This window comes from Rhamphochromis longiceps, linkage group LG1 (genome assembly GCF_057381845.1).
Source record: "Rhamphochromis longiceps isolate RC_006_pf linkage group LG1, R_longiceps_female_GT1.1, whole genome shotgun sequence".
NCBI classification, from domain to species: Eukaryota; Metazoa; Chordata; class Actinopteri; order Cichliformes; family Cichlidae; genus Rhamphochromis; species Rhamphochromis longiceps.
This window is the reverse complement of record NC_140557.1, coordinates 17,151,878-17,167,374: the sequence shown is the minus strand read 5'-3', so window position 1 is coordinate 17,167,374 and position 15,497 is coordinate 17,151,878. Positions and strand designations below refer to the sequence as shown.

The 15,497-nt window shown below is 39.6% G+C and overlaps 1 protein-coding gene across 1 annotated transcript in view; it reads right to left on the bottom strand.

Annotated features, from left to right (window-relative positions):
• kiaa1549lb (KIAA1549-like b) overlaps nucleotides 1–14,250 on the bottom strand; it is a 64,523-nt gene extending 50,273 nt beyond the window's left edge. Inside the window, exon 1 of the mRNA XM_085400679.1 lies at nucleotides 13,388–14,250. Within this exon, the coding sequence (XP_085256805.1) occupies nucleotides 13,388–13,607 (220 nt within the window). The 5' untranslated portion in view covers nucleotides 13,608–14,250. The remainder of the gene's footprint in view (nucleotides 1–13,387) is intronic.
• Between the last annotated feature and the right edge of the window lie 1,247 nt (nucleotides 14,251–15,497).

Below are 15,497 nucleotides of genomic sequence, written 5' to 3'. Positions count from 1 at the left end.
TAATTACGGGAATAATTATGTGAAAAGAGAGCACTTATAAGACATGCTCATATCTAAAAGATACTGCATATAGAATTTATGGACATAAACTCTTTTTACAGGCTGTCTTATGAACTGTCAGTAAATTAAAAATTTAGGCAAGACAGAGAAGGTTTGTTTGAATGAGGAACTGACAGAGATTGAAAAGGGGAAACAGAATGGATAATGCCTGTGTAGGTACTCAGTCATGTTAATCTAAGAAGCTTGGAAACAAAGTGACTAGACCTCTTTAAGTTTCCTGTAGAATTTTCAGCTCTCATTCGAGAAACTTCTTCAGTTTTAAAAAACAAACGGTGGAGAGTCCCAGGTATTTAAACCCTAGTGGGAGTTTTCCCTTAAGAAGGTTGTTGACCCACTAATGATCATGTGTTTCACAACACGTGCCAAAGTGTGGAAAAAAAAGCGTGGGTCATTATTAGCAGAGGTTTCAGGTAAACCATTGTGAGACCTTGCCTCACCATTTCATGTGACCCATTGAGATTACCTGACGCAGGTTGCGAGAGGCGCCTGGGAAGAGATCTCGTTCAAAGATGGTCGTTCACAGTGGACATAGATGGCTTCTTTAACTCCTCTTTCAAACAATCTATCTTCTCTGTCCAAAATGAGAACATTAGTATCCTCAAAAGAGTGACCTTTATGCTTTAGTCCAGACGCTTTCTTTCCAAGCTCCTTAGAATGGATAATAATAATATTGTTCATATTTTATTTTTAAGATAGTTTCATAGTTTTTTATGTTTATTTATATTTTTTTTCCTTTTGGGTGTGAGGGGAGAGCAGTAGTATATAAAATGTAAATCATGCATAAATCAAACATATAAAGCTGGCTCATTGTCTGCCTGTGTAAATCCTAATAGGGTTTTATTTGTGTGCAATAAGAGCAGCAGTTTAGCAGTGGCTGCTTTGGCATTATGAACAAAAAAAGCTGTCAGCTCATTAGCTCAATTGTGCTTACAACATATATGTGTATATATCTATCTATCTGTATATATCTATCTATCTGTATATATGTGTGTGTGTGTGTGTGTGTGTGTGTGTGTGTGTGTGTGTGTGTGTGTGTGTGTGTGTGTGTGTGTGTGTATAACCATCAATACTTTACCTGAGTAGAACTGTTCAATGAATCTAGGCCATAGATTAACTATATTATTCAAAGGTTTTCCCTAATTAGGGAAGATTGAGATGAGATTGAGATTATTCTAGTGGACCGTATGTAGACAGATGATGTTATTGGAACTGTGAAAGGTCAAATTGAACCATCTGCTATTGTAATGTTTTCTAATTTAGACATTTTGGCAGACATTTTATAATTTAAGAAGAAATCCTAATAATCTTCATCTTTTTAACCAACATTACACAGTACATGCACTCAGCGACATGAACTGTAATGCTGAAGATATTTTTGAGACTCTAATGTTAGGCAGACAGATACTATTAAGCGGACGGATGCTTTTACAGAACCCTTTTTTTGAGAATGAGAAATAGGACACATCTGTATCAAAATGGGGAGATAACTCTGATGTGCATTTAATGTCATAGGATTCAAAGTGTTAGCATGTAAAAATTGGACTGTGGGGTAATTTTTTTCTTATCGCTCTGTCATATTATCTTTTCCTATTTATTCCCACTATTTGCTGCACCACTTTATAATCAGTCTTGATTCGTTTTATAAAAATGAAAAGACAAATGAGGCAATTTTGCCCTGATTTTTGATACATGATTTAAATTTTAAAGGTCTTCTCAGTTACAGAACAATGCAGCCCTCTTCCATCAGTTTGAATCTCAATCCAAAGAGTTTCTGTCTCTTTATATCAACGCCAAGCTCCACTTATTTGTCTTCTTTGCTTACAGACTTTCTTCTTGAATTGGATATTCTGTGATTCTTTTAATGTGATGTCACAAACTCCCCCGTCTCTACTACAGTGTTTATTATCCACAAATTGTCTATCAACATCAACTGTTAAGGAGTGGCCAGTTTGCTGACAATAACATTACTGAGATGTACCGTGTGTATTATAATCTAATCCTGGAGAGACATGTTGCCTTTGTTAATCCTACAACATGCTGCAGTTTCACAGGAAATAAAGAAACACTGAGGTAGAAGCACAGTCGCACTTTTAACTGTATTTCATACAAACTGCACCATGCGGTAAAATGGGTAATTCGGTTTGCTTCTTTGGCCAGTGGATGAAAAACTGAGACATTTACTAATGTTATTTAATTACTGAGTTCAAGTTCTCCTGTGCAATATATGGGGGCTTTTGTTTTGCTATAGTTCTACCTAAAATTAGACAAACAAAAGATGGGATACAGCTGATATTAAGAAAACACAATATCAGCAACTAATACAATGACTTCATAATGTTAAAATGTATCATAAGTTTTCATTTTTGGGTGTCACAAAGTGCTAAGATGTACATAACAAAAACCACAGAAACACAAGTGAACTAGTATCTGAAGCCTGAGAAGGCTATCTATGAAAACTGAAGAGAAACAAAGTCTGGAACTTGAATAACTTTCCCACAGATGAACAGAAGCGTGTGTAAAGGTCTTTTCTATTTCAGACAGTGCAGTTACACACTCAGATTATTCCAGTAATGAATGAGCCTATGGGAAACAACGTGTTTCATTTTTAGACTTTGTGGGTGACATGGTTAAAAGCATGAAGGTTTGGAGATAAATCTAACAAATTTTACAGTAAAAATTTATGAATGTGCGTGCAAGTGAGTAATTTCATCACGTGTTTAAAATGCAAGGCATGTTTTATACTTTACACGACGATGTAGTGCAGACCACTTATATTTCAGCACTTAATGGCTATAGTTCAGTTTGTGCAAATGTTTCAAATCACCTGCAAATGAGACAAGTGTGAACACTAAAACCACCTCTGTATCCTGTCAGAGCACATTTTTAAGGTCACAAGACAACTGGATTACTGATTAAAAAGCTAGACTTATAAAATGTAGAGATGGCACGATACCACTTTTTTATGTCCGATACCGATACCGATATCATAAATTTGGATATCTGCCGATACCGATATGAATCCGATATAGTGTTTTTTAATCAACAAAACTGTTTTTTAAATATCTTGCTGCATTTTGTATAAGTTCATACTCAAGTTTAAAACAACAACTACACTAAAGCTATTCTGTTATACCTGTATGCAAAAAAAAAATATTTCATAGTTCAGCAATACTGATCAATCTAATAAACTTAAACCTACACCATCCTCCCTATTCTGGTATTTTAAAGAGTACTTAGCATAAATATTAAGCAACCTAACTAATAGGGTTCCAACTCCCAGCAACAACAAAAATAAATAAATAAAAAATAGGGAACCACCCCTCACGCTCCACCTCATGATGCTTAATCGACGTAATCAACCTTAATTTGATGCAGTGTGAAAAAAAATGCACAGAAATCAATTATTTTTCAAGAAATATTAAATAGATTCAACATCTTTCTTCAACAAAATTGCAGACTGCACAGATGGTACCTTCCCAAAGGAAAAAGTACTATAGCTTACTAGGGTATATATATTAGACTTAATAGTTACTATATACAGTAATTGACTTCTATTCATTTTACATCAAATTAAAAGTTTGGGTGTCAGATAATTATTTATTAAAAGCTAGACATTTTAAATGAGAGTAAGAAAGAAAAGTATGTCTTTGTGCCTCCTTTTCCCTGTTAATGCCCTATCGGCCCCCCTGGCTAAACTTTGCTAGATCCGCCCCTGCACAGTTACCAGCGTCAGCTACGTAGAAAAAGATCCTGGAGTAGAAAGTAATATTAAATAAATTCTAACAACAGCTGATCAAGCTTAAACGTGCTGCTGTTGTTCAGCCGCTGGTTTCCTCTTTCTGGTGCAAAGTGGGCCAAAAGCAAACTAGAGACACGGACTCGCGACAGAAAAGCCGATCAGCTGATCGTTAAGCAGTTTCACCATTGAAGTAGCAGCAGGAGAGGCAGTCGCTTGTTAAGCTTAACGCAGGAATGCTTTACAAACATTCAGAGATGGACTTACACACTTGCTTTACTTCTCTCGGGATAACTTTGTCGGAGATGAAATGCCGGGTTGCTAGCGAAGCTCCAAATGCTATCCAGACCACTGACAGGTCCCGCATGCCACAGCCGCTCTATCACGTGATGCATACTGCTCCGACGTGCTAACCTGAGGTAAGTTACGGTGTGTTGCAAGTTTTGTGAGGTGCTTTCGTGATATTTAATGGATCGGATTACATTTTTTATTTTTCTCCGATATCCGATCCAGTAATTTAGGTCAGTATCGGACCGATACGTAATATCGGATCGGTCCATCTCTAATAAAATGTAAAATTTCTCCTTTAATGCTCTCCACGAACTGAGCTTACTCTTGAAGCTTCACTGATTCTGTCATCTTCACATAAAGTATGCTGCCTCCACTTTCAGCCTGCTTTACTGAAGCTAGAAAGAAAAACAGAGTAAATGATAATTGAGTCTAAAAATTCATGGTATACTGTCAATGGCACTGTGAGTCAAAAACGACCTAAATCAGCCTCAGCCTGGGGACAGTCTGCACTCTAGATTATCAGTATTAGTTATCAGTTCAAAGTAATACTATTTTTATGAATAATAAGAGGATGTGCATATCACTATATGGTTGGAAACTGTAAGATTAAAAAATAAGATTAAAAGAAACCCTTATTTAAATGGGAAAATTTTTTACATTGTAAAATCAGAATTTGTTTGCAGTTCTACTCATGTTATGATGATCCAGTTCTCTTGGAAACTGACAGACGATTAACTATCCAAGCCTAGCCCCAATTTCTATATAATCCAATTAAAGCGCACAAAAGAATAGCATACGCAGACTTACACGGCAATGTGAAAGCGCTTTGACAGGTCGGAACGTGAGAATTCTCGGACTAAAACAGGGTCACAGACCAACAATGAACTATTCATTCGTAATTGGTAATAACTGTTGTTGGCACACATTTTTTTAAAATTATCAACTCAAAACAACAACAACAAGCACTAAACTATGCAAACCTCTCTTTGTTACATCAAAATTACACTTTATCTTTATCATACATAGTTTTTTATTAATAACCAATAACTTACTGGTGTGCTAAACACAAAAACTCTTTAGCGTCAGTTTCAGTGACTTCATTTTAAGTTCCAATTTTGATTAGCGTAAGTATGCAGACTGTTGGATATGGTAGCATCAGCACTGTGTGGTGGAGACTTGTGGAGTTCTTCTTTGCCCTAGTGGCCAAAAACTGCAATTATGGTATTTTGCCTACTTCATGCTAGCCATTGTTGTCTCTGGCAACGATGACACCAATGAAAGACACAGCTACAGGCACACGCCGCACTTTAGTGTTGTTAAGGCTAGCTTTGTGCCTCCTGATTTTTGCAACTTGTGTGCGTGGCACGTTTTTCATAACACTGTGAGAGGGCTGAGTAGGAACCATGCCCGGTTTATGCAATAAGTTAAGAAATTTTGCTCGTCAACATCTGAGGGTTTGACCTGTCTCAGAAACTGAGGACACTGCACACTGACATGGGAGTGACTTCTTTTTTGGAAAGGTAGCCATATCCTACCCTGCATGAATATTATATGGTATTAAAAAACTGCTGAAATTACCAACTAAGACTTTAAATTGATCACGACGTGATGGCTAAGGTCATCATTCCGTGAACAATAATGTAGTTTTCTCAACAAATCTGAAAGTAGGAAGCGTTTTTGGCGTTTTAACCCATCCATTTACAATATCTAACAAAAGCTAGATGTGACTGACAATTTATCAGTAAACATCTGATAAACAGTAAACAAGATTTAAATCACTCCATCTATAACTATATTGACTATTTATGCACCCATATATCAAAATCTTGGTCTGTTCACATCTTAGTTTGTTTGAGCCAAAAGGTCTTAAATCCTTTACGTCTTTAAAATTCAAGCATGCGACAAACCCAAGAAATGCTAACCTAAAATAGCTAATAAAGCCCTATCCATTTGAATGAATGTACTTCAGCTCATTAGGTCACTTTTCCACATTCTACCAGATGCTCTTGATTTGCTAGGCTTAGATAAATAACACATCATCCTCATCAGTTATATTATTACATGAAGGCTGGTGACAACCTGTGTAGCTGGGCCCACCTTCAGCCACTGCATGATAACTGTAGCAGCTATGTGAGAATGCAGTACCTGTAAACACTAACATAAACCGCTGAATTTAATTCACTTGAACTTCAGTTCCACTAATATGATAACCACTAAATTCAAACAGACAGATTCTATCCATACAATTGCGTCACGTAAGTTGATCTTTCCTGACATTTCCTCAAGGATCAGGCCATCTTGTAAGGCAGTCCAGTGTTATGCAGTGTGTGCTCAACAGTGGCCTTGTGCAGAGCAGTGTGGTGTATTATACAGCGTGTCCCAATAAATCAGACGGCACGCTGTTCTTTCTTAAGCAGCAGCAGAGCCAAGCCTTCATCGGCCATCAAGCTAAACCAAAGAGCCAAAATAGAGAAGGACACAGGAGGGAAAAAAATGAAAGCACATAGGTACAGATAGATACTGGAGAGAAACATGCAGAAAGCTCTCTACACAAACAATACGTCCTGATTTTACAGAACTATACGTGGGGCAATGTGAGGCAGATGGTCTATGATATTAATTAGAAGCTAGTTTGCCCTTCCTAGAATACATCTATGTGTTGTAGAAATGCTGCCTGCATGGCAGTGGAGGAGGGGAAAAAAGGCATGCCCCTTTAAGATTAGATGGAAACAGTCTGAAAGAGAGTGAATTATAGCAGAGATAAATAACAATAAATGTTCTTTGTTCTCAGAGTGATTGGCAGCATTAATAGATTTTAATTACTTCACAATATCCGTTCAGCATTTTCATTTCTTTCATTCCTATAATTTTAAAGTCCAACTGTCTCCCAGTAAAACATCTGCATAGCCTGCAAAAAACGGCAGATGGAGAACGAAACAAAGTTGTTTTTTCTTGTGTGTGTATTTTACAGCATTTTTGCTTTAATAAATTGAGTTTTTAGTTTAATAACTGGTCACAAAGACAAACATTTGCAGCACAACAGAATGCAAATACAGGGAGTGCAGAATTATTAGGCAAATGAGTATTTTGTCCACATCATCCTCTTCATGCATGTTGTCTTACTCCAAGCTGTATAGGCTCGAAAGCCTACTACCAATTAAGCATATTAGATGATGTGCATCTCTGTAATGAGAAGGGGTGTGGTCTAATGACATCAACACCCTATATCAGGTGTGCATAATTATTAGGCAACGTCCTTTCCTTTGGCAAAATGGGTCAAAAGAAGGACTTGACAGGCTCAGAAAAGTCAAAAATAGTGAGATATCTTGCAGAGGGATGCAGCAGTCTCAAAATTGCAAAGCTTCTGAAGCGTGATCATCGAACAATCAAGCGTTTCATTCAAAATAGTCAACAGGGTGTGCAATACTCAGAGACATGGCCAAGGTAAGAAAGGCTGAAAGACGACCACCACTGAACAAGACACACAAGCTGAAACGTCAAGACTGGGCCAAGAAATATCTCAAGACTGATTTTTCTAAGGTTTTATGGACTGATGAAATGAGAGTGAGTCTTGATGGGCCAGATGGATGGGCCCGTGGCTGGATTGGTAAAGGGCAGAGAGCTCCAGTCCGACTCAGACGCCAGCAAGGTGGAGGTGGAGTACTGGTTTGGGCTGGTATCATCAAAGATGAGCTTGTGGGGCCTTTTCGGGTTGAGGATGGAGTCAAGCTCAACTCCCAGTCCTACTGCCAGTTTCTGGAAGACACCTTCTTCAAGCAGTGGTACAGGAAGAAGTCTGCATCCTTCAAGAAAAACATGATTTTCATGCAGGACAATGCTCCATCACACACGTCCAAGTACTCCACAGCGTGGCTGGCAAGAAAGGGTATAAAAGAAGAAAAACTAATGACATGGCCACCTTGTTCACCTGATCTGAACCCCATTGAGAACCTGTGGTCCATCATCAAATGTGAGATTTACAAGGAGGGAAAACAGTACACCTCTCTGAACAGTGTCTGGGAGGCTGTGGTTGCTGCTGCACGCAATGTTGATGGTGAACAGATCAAAACACTGACAGAATCCATGGATGGCAGGCTTTTGAGTGTCCTTGCAAAGAAAGGTGGCTATATTGGTCGCTGATTTGTTTTTGTTTTGTTTGTGAATGTGGAGATGTTATATTGGTTTCACTGGTAAAAATAAATAATTGAAATGGGTATATATTTGTTTTTTGTTAAGTTGCCTAATAATTATGCACAGTAATAGTCACCTGCACACACAGATATCCCCCTAAAATAGCTAATCTTTCATGACCAAATACTAAAAACAAGAATTGGGTGCAAAAGTTTGAATTTATTTTGGATTTTCTCTCAAAATTATATATACAGGATCAAATATATAGAACCCCACTAATAATTGGTCACATGGCCCTTTGCACGTTGCAACTCAACCAAATGCTTTTGTTAGCCATCGACAAACTTGGCATAATTCTGGCTGGATATTTCATCATTCTTCTTGGTAGAATTGGTAAAGTTCATTTAAACAGGTTGGTTTACTGGCACAGATCCAGCAAATTTTCAATAGGGTTGAGGTTGTGGCTTTAGAAAATCCACTCCAGAAGCTTGATGTTACTCTGATTTATCCATTACAAACTTCATTTTCATGTGTGTTTGGGATTATTGAGCTGATGGAACATCCAAATTGTGTCCAAGCTTTAACCGTCTAGCTGTCGATTTGAGGTGAAGTTTAAGAATTTTGAGGTAGCCCTCATCCATTTCCATTTTGTGCAATGTAGCAATGCGACTGGTGGCAAAACTGCACCCAAGCATGATGCTATCACCACAGTGCTTAAAAGCTGGTAGAATTCTTATTTTGCAAAGCCTCACCTTTACTCCTCCAAACGTATACTTCTATTCAGTACATGTGAATAGTACTCATTGATCAATGGTCATGACAATTTGCTTATTAATGATCATGAAACTGACTTCATGGCCCATTGTTAGTCAGTGGTGCTAGTTTCAGTCGTTACGCAAACGTCCTGCTTATAAGGTTGGGGAAGCCTGCAGTCAGCTGAGACTGAAGAAGTCACTTGGATGGGTGACGAAACGTTTCTCCCAGTGAAAACACAATGTCCAGATGAACAGAAGCAACTATTTGGGTTTTTGGATCAGTGGTTTCTTTCTTGGTCGCCATCCTCTTAGTCCTTGATTATCTAAAACTTCCTTCACTGTGGACAGTGACACCAGTGTTTCAGCAGTTTTTAGTTTATGGCAGGCTTGAGCCTTGGTGGTTCATTGATTGTTCGTGAACATCCTAACATACTTGCTCTTATTTGAGGGTGACAGTTTGGATCTTCTTCCAGTCCTTGACAAAGTGATCATTAGTCATTTAAACTAATGATCTAGTAACCTGTAGTAGAAATGGCTCCAAGAGACCTTCTTAGATCTTCACTGAGTTCCTTGGCCTTTCCCATTGTTCAGAGTGCTATCAATCAAATCCTTTTTATGCTGACAAAGAGAAACTACCAGTTGTAGTCAATCATGATCATTAACGAGAAGTTAATAGGCCTAGAACCCTAACTGAATATACAGGGAGGGCCATTTATATGGATACACAATGAAATGGGAATGGTTGGTGATATTAAAGTCCTGTTTGTGGCACATTAGTATATGTGAAAGGGCAAACTCCTCAAGATGGGTGGTGACCATAGTGGCCATTTAGAAGTCGGCCATCTTGGATACAACTTTTGTTTTTTTCAATAGGAAGAGGGCCATGTGACACATCAAACTTATTGGTAATGTCACAAGAAAAACAATGGTGTGCTTGGTTTCAACGTAACGTATCCATATAAATGGCCCTCCCTGTACTCTTCAAAACCCACAGCTCATGTAGACAGTGTACCAAACCAACCGTGAGTGGTGTTTAAAAGAAGAAAAAAAAAAATCTGTAGAAGTTAGTTTCACACTGACCATCCTGACAGCTCTGAAAAGACTCATCTAGATGCAAGAAAACAGAAAACACACACACAAAAGAAAACTGCACAGCTAGAAAGACTTAAAAAACGCAGGCACACAGATAGTGTCACGAGCCACTCAATTCACATTACCATTCATTTTATGAGTAAAAACCCCCCAGAATGTTTTGCAAATAGGAAATAGCTTTCAATCTTACTTTCATGCCTGCTTTCAATGAATTCCTAAGCACAAAGTGATGACTGGCAACAGCTCAGGGATGGCTTCTCATACTCAGAGGTCTATGAGGTTAACCCCGCGTCAAAACCAAGCTGTCAGCACTCATAAGCGAACGGGCGGGCTGTGCTCGCAGGAGTAAACAGAGCTTACGTCAGAAGAAGTCAGTTGATCGTGGAAGGAATACAGAAGCCTTTGCTTAGCTCGCTCTTCTGCATGTCCCTGGGCATAATTTCAGCAGCTGTTGATAAGAAAGCAATAAAGCCAGCACGAGATTCTGTGAATTTATTCAACAACAATCTAACATGAGGCAAAAGCTTAGTCTTTGCTTGGAAAATTACTCGAGACACACACACTGACGCAGCATCTCACATTGACTCTGACTGGTGAGGGCTCTGAAGGGGAAATGTCATTGTTAGTCAAAAATTGGTGTTACCATAGAAATCACATGTTGTTCTGGTTCAGCAGTGAGTTCAGAAAACTAAGTGTGTTTTTTATTTAGTAATCCTTAGAAAGGCATACACAAATATAGCACTAAACCAGAATATATATTGTATATTAGTTTAGGGAAATGCAATCCAAAGCAAAAATAAATAAATAAAACAAATGAGCTGCTCAGTGCTGTTTCTTGCACAGTATAATGAGGACAATTTCTATAACAGAGGTCAAGCATTTATCTATAATGATAAGGTGAAAGTGTGCTGACAGAAAATTGAAATGTTTTATTAACAAACATGCATAAATCCTTAATTCTGGGCTTTGTAAAAGCCACTTTGGCAGAGCGTTATGGATAAGTTTTTGCAGGCTTTAAATACCTGGATTTAGCCAGTTTACCCAGATCTCCCAGGCATAACCTACTCCTATCAAGGTTTGTCAGATAGGATGAAAAGCATCTGTGAATTGCCACCTCTAAGTCTTTGCAGTTTAATTGCTTTTTTTGTTTTCCTGATAAGACCAGAAAATTATTTTTTCTTCTACCCAAACTCTAGGCAGGCCATCGGTGATGTTTACTCAAGAGTGGCTTCAGTTTATCCATTCTACCGTAAAAGCCTGATTTTTGGAGTGCTGCTGAGACAGTCGTCCTCTGGTCTCTGTAGAAGGCTTCTGAAGCTTTGTTTCCCCCCCCCCCCTCCTTTATTTAACCAGAAAGTCCACCAGAACCTCCCCAGCATAGGCATAGGGAGCATGAGAGCAGGGGAACCCCACACCCTTGTGTGAACCCCTGTGTAACTAACCACCAGATATCCAATTTCAGGCGTGCTGAAGGTTCCAAACTTCTTTCACGTCACCTTCACCCCATTGTGCTCCTTTAAGATTTCAATGCTATAGAATGCTTTCTATTAGTACCTACACATTTAATGATGCCCTACAAAAGTTTAAGCTAAAAAGAGAATTTATTAGACATCGAGGTCTGATTTTATAAATGTCTGACGAGCCTCTGTTAGTGTTGGCAACCTCCACACAGTTTAGTTTGCTACTAGGTTTTTCTTGATACATAGAGGATAAAGAAAAAGAAAAATGGCATCAGTATTCCCATCGTTTCCCATTACATCTCAATGATAATTGGAGAAAACGTAATGGACCCCAGTCAATGTTGCATGAATTAATTTATAGAAGACTGCAGTGTTCAAGTTTCTGTGTAATAATTTTGTACTTTATATCCATTATGTAATAGTATTATTTTTTTTATTTGTATTTTATTTCTTTTCTTTTTTTTTGCTATAGCTCATAAAAGGAATGTTTTATGTCCTTTGTTGGACACTTAAATGCAAAAATCTGTCAATTAAACTTCATGTGGTGTAGGCTACATACTCTCATCAGCTGAATCAAATGTAAGAAAAGGTGGAATTATTTTTTGGAGGAAAGGGTGCAGGTTGCACTGATGCTACCTAAAAGACAGCACACAGATAAATGCAAAAACATCACTTAAATACTGTAAAAAATGCACTTCTATCTGTACAACTCAGGTGCTGCTGCTGTGTTCATGTGTTTAAGAATGGATGTGCTGACTGTGAAAAGGAGGAGGTGGTGGGAGGGAGGAGGAGGAGACTCTGCTACTGTAGCAGTGCATCAGCAGAGGTGAGACTACAGCCACCACTACATCACAGTATGCAGACTGGAAAGGGCTGATGGAGCCACTCTCAGTTTAGTTCCTGCAAAGAACACCTTGTGTTTGTTCTGTTTTCACTCGTGGACACACAAGATTTCAAGGACACCTGTGCAGTCGAGGCAGTGCACATGAAGAGACTGACTGTCTTGTTCTTTTGTTTCAACCACTTTTCCCGGCAAACGGTGATGGCTGAAGGGCAGCTAAGTCGGCCAACCTTACCCCAGCTGCCTCACATGCCAGAGGAGACAAACAGACCTACAGTGGGCAGCAGTATGTGTGTCATTAGTGCTGACCCAGATGCTCTGAAACACTGTCCTGTGACCGCACTGCACTGCATTCCCAGAATAACTCCTTACAGCTCATTACTGGCTGTAATAATGGGGCTTAATAGCCTCTGTCATTGAAATGCAACACAAATAAAATGCCATCAAAGGAACAATGGGGAAGTGAAGTTGAATTGGGAGACAACGTTGAGGATGAGATTGCTCACCCTGAGGAGAAACAGAGCTCTGTGCTCTGTGCAGTGCAATCTGATCAGTGAGACAAAGGCTTCAGGCTCAGGTGAGCGTTACATCACATATGAGCAAACCCCGAGTAGACCAGAATCAACAGCATCCCTAAAATATCATCTCGTGGCAGTGCCGTTTATAAGAGACCTTGTCCAGGGGAGAAAATACTCCCTAATCTCATTCATTGCAGAAGCCCAACAGTGTATCACACTGTAGAGATTTGGATTCATGGCTAAAGGATAGAAGTTTTCTTTTCCTAAAAATGATTTAGAAAGCTGTTGAGCAGACCATAGCTGCATCCACACAGCCCGTGAATCACGCACCCAGCAGCGGATTACAAAACGTGCCCGTGTTAAACAAAAGATCCATTTTCCACTCAGCATGTTCTCATTCTTCCACAGCAGATGTCACAGCCTAGATGTGAAAAATGTGAACGCATAAAAATCACACTCTGCCACGGCATGTTGGAGCAGATAGCGCGACGGCGCGTGCTTACCCTCTGCGGCCAAAGAGCACCGGACAAGAAGTAAAAGCACTGCTACAGACAGCAGACAGTTTGCAAGCATCCCCGCTGCTCCGACTCGCAACCTGGTCCTCAAACACCTCCCCTCTCCTCCTGCATCCGTCCGCTGCGGCGAGCACCCATCGGGGTCTGCCCCGCCGGTTCCCGCCACTCTGAGGTGACCTGTCCGCCCACTCCTCAAACCGGGAGCCATATCCAGTGGACAAGTTGCTGAAGTTTCGCTCGTGAATAATACATTGGATCGCTGTGTGAACGGGAAACAGGGCCGTCCCGCGGTCTCGTCGCGTGTCCAGGTCTGGATGGTGGGGGAAGCGGCGCTGAAGGGAAATTAAGAAATGTGCCCTATCGCCCCTCTCCGCTCGGTCCACCCATCATCACTGTGTGGCGCAGGGCGGCGCGCGCACTTTGCCAAAGGTTTGACATTTAGCTGTTGGCGGTGAAGTGCCACATCCAGATCTGGTCCAGGTGGATGGCAGGCATTTACTTGCGCACAGGCAACATTCAGTCATGAAAGAAAGGCCAGCCTACCGCTGATTGCTTGTGGCTGGATGATTTTGAAGTGTGCCACCTTCCTGGCCAAACTGGGCGAATTAACCTCTCTGTTAATTGTAGTGAGAATGGAAGCGAGAGGGCAGGACGACCTCTTCTGGCGGTAACTCGTTAAGAATCAGATTTCTATGTGGAGCTGCTTAAAAAAAAATGATGGTTGGTCTTCTTTGCGCTCTTACATGTTGGGTTGATATTAAAAACGACAATAATCACGTGACACTAGCCTATTAACACGTACATTGTCTTTCTTAATGGTTACCGTAATTAATGCGTGAATACCTAATTGTGCGGATAATGGCTGTTGTACCTCTTGATGTCCACAGGATGGCAGGCCAGACCCAGAAAACACAGCAGGTCGTCAACACCAAAGCCCACTGAACACGATTTTTTACCAATTTGAACATTTTATCATTTGAACATTAACACGTCTTTCCGGTTGAGGTAATTTAGCAACCATAATCATTTGACATTTTTCAGAATTGTGCTCACTCGTGTTTCTTATTTAAGAATGTGTGGAACAAGCTCCAGGTTTTAATTCGGGAGACACTTTTCTGCCGTCGATGTTTTTCTGCTTTTGACGCATACACTCCCGTTTTTACCTCCTGTGAGTTTCTACAGATGTCAGCTGTTGATTTTTTATTTTAAATATAATACATTATATTATAAATAAATTATTAAAAATATAGATTTTAAGCATATAGTTGGGACTGGATCAGGTGACCCTGAATCCTCCCCTTTAGTGACGCTGCAGTAGATCGAGGCTGCTGGGAGCTTTCTTATTAACGTTTTATCACTGTGTCATAAGCCATTATTCATCTTTTTTACCCTTTCACAGTGTCTTTTGTCCGGTCTTCCTCCCCTCATCCCCAACCGGTCGCAGCAGGTGTCTTCCCCTCACAGACCCTGGTTCTGCCGGAGGCATCTTCTTGTCAGAAAAGGGAGTCCTTCCTTCCCAGTGTCACCAAAGTACTTACTCATATGGGCAAATCTGATTGTTGGGTTTCTCTGCACAATATAAAGCCCATTGAGGGAACTGTTGTGATTTGGAGCTTTCAATCACAGCACAAAAATCTTCTTCAGTAGGTGCAGTTTATTGTGTTCAGGTTCAAATTTCAGTTTCATCCGAACATATTCATGTTTGGAGATTAAATGCAACAGATTAACTGACAGAAAACTCATCTTTTGTCTGATTCCAGGTTCTCATGTCTGATAATTGAGCAGTTTTCTCCTGAAACAATTCTAAAGGATAGTCTTTTTGTTTTTGACAATAAATGTCAAGATACTACCTTGCAAACTCTACTTTTCCTGTCACACACTAAAACAAATAGAAATGAGTCCAATCCGTCATTTATATTAATGTGCATTAATGTGAATGAACAGACCAAATCAGAAAGAACTGCATCAATAGATTTTTTTTTTTTAATTCAAAGTGAATCTTAACAATAATACACCATAAAGTCTTATTTTGACACTCACCAAAAGAGTCACCTGGAAAACCCGCTTAATGTGACAAAGTAGAGAAGGCTTGGTCACA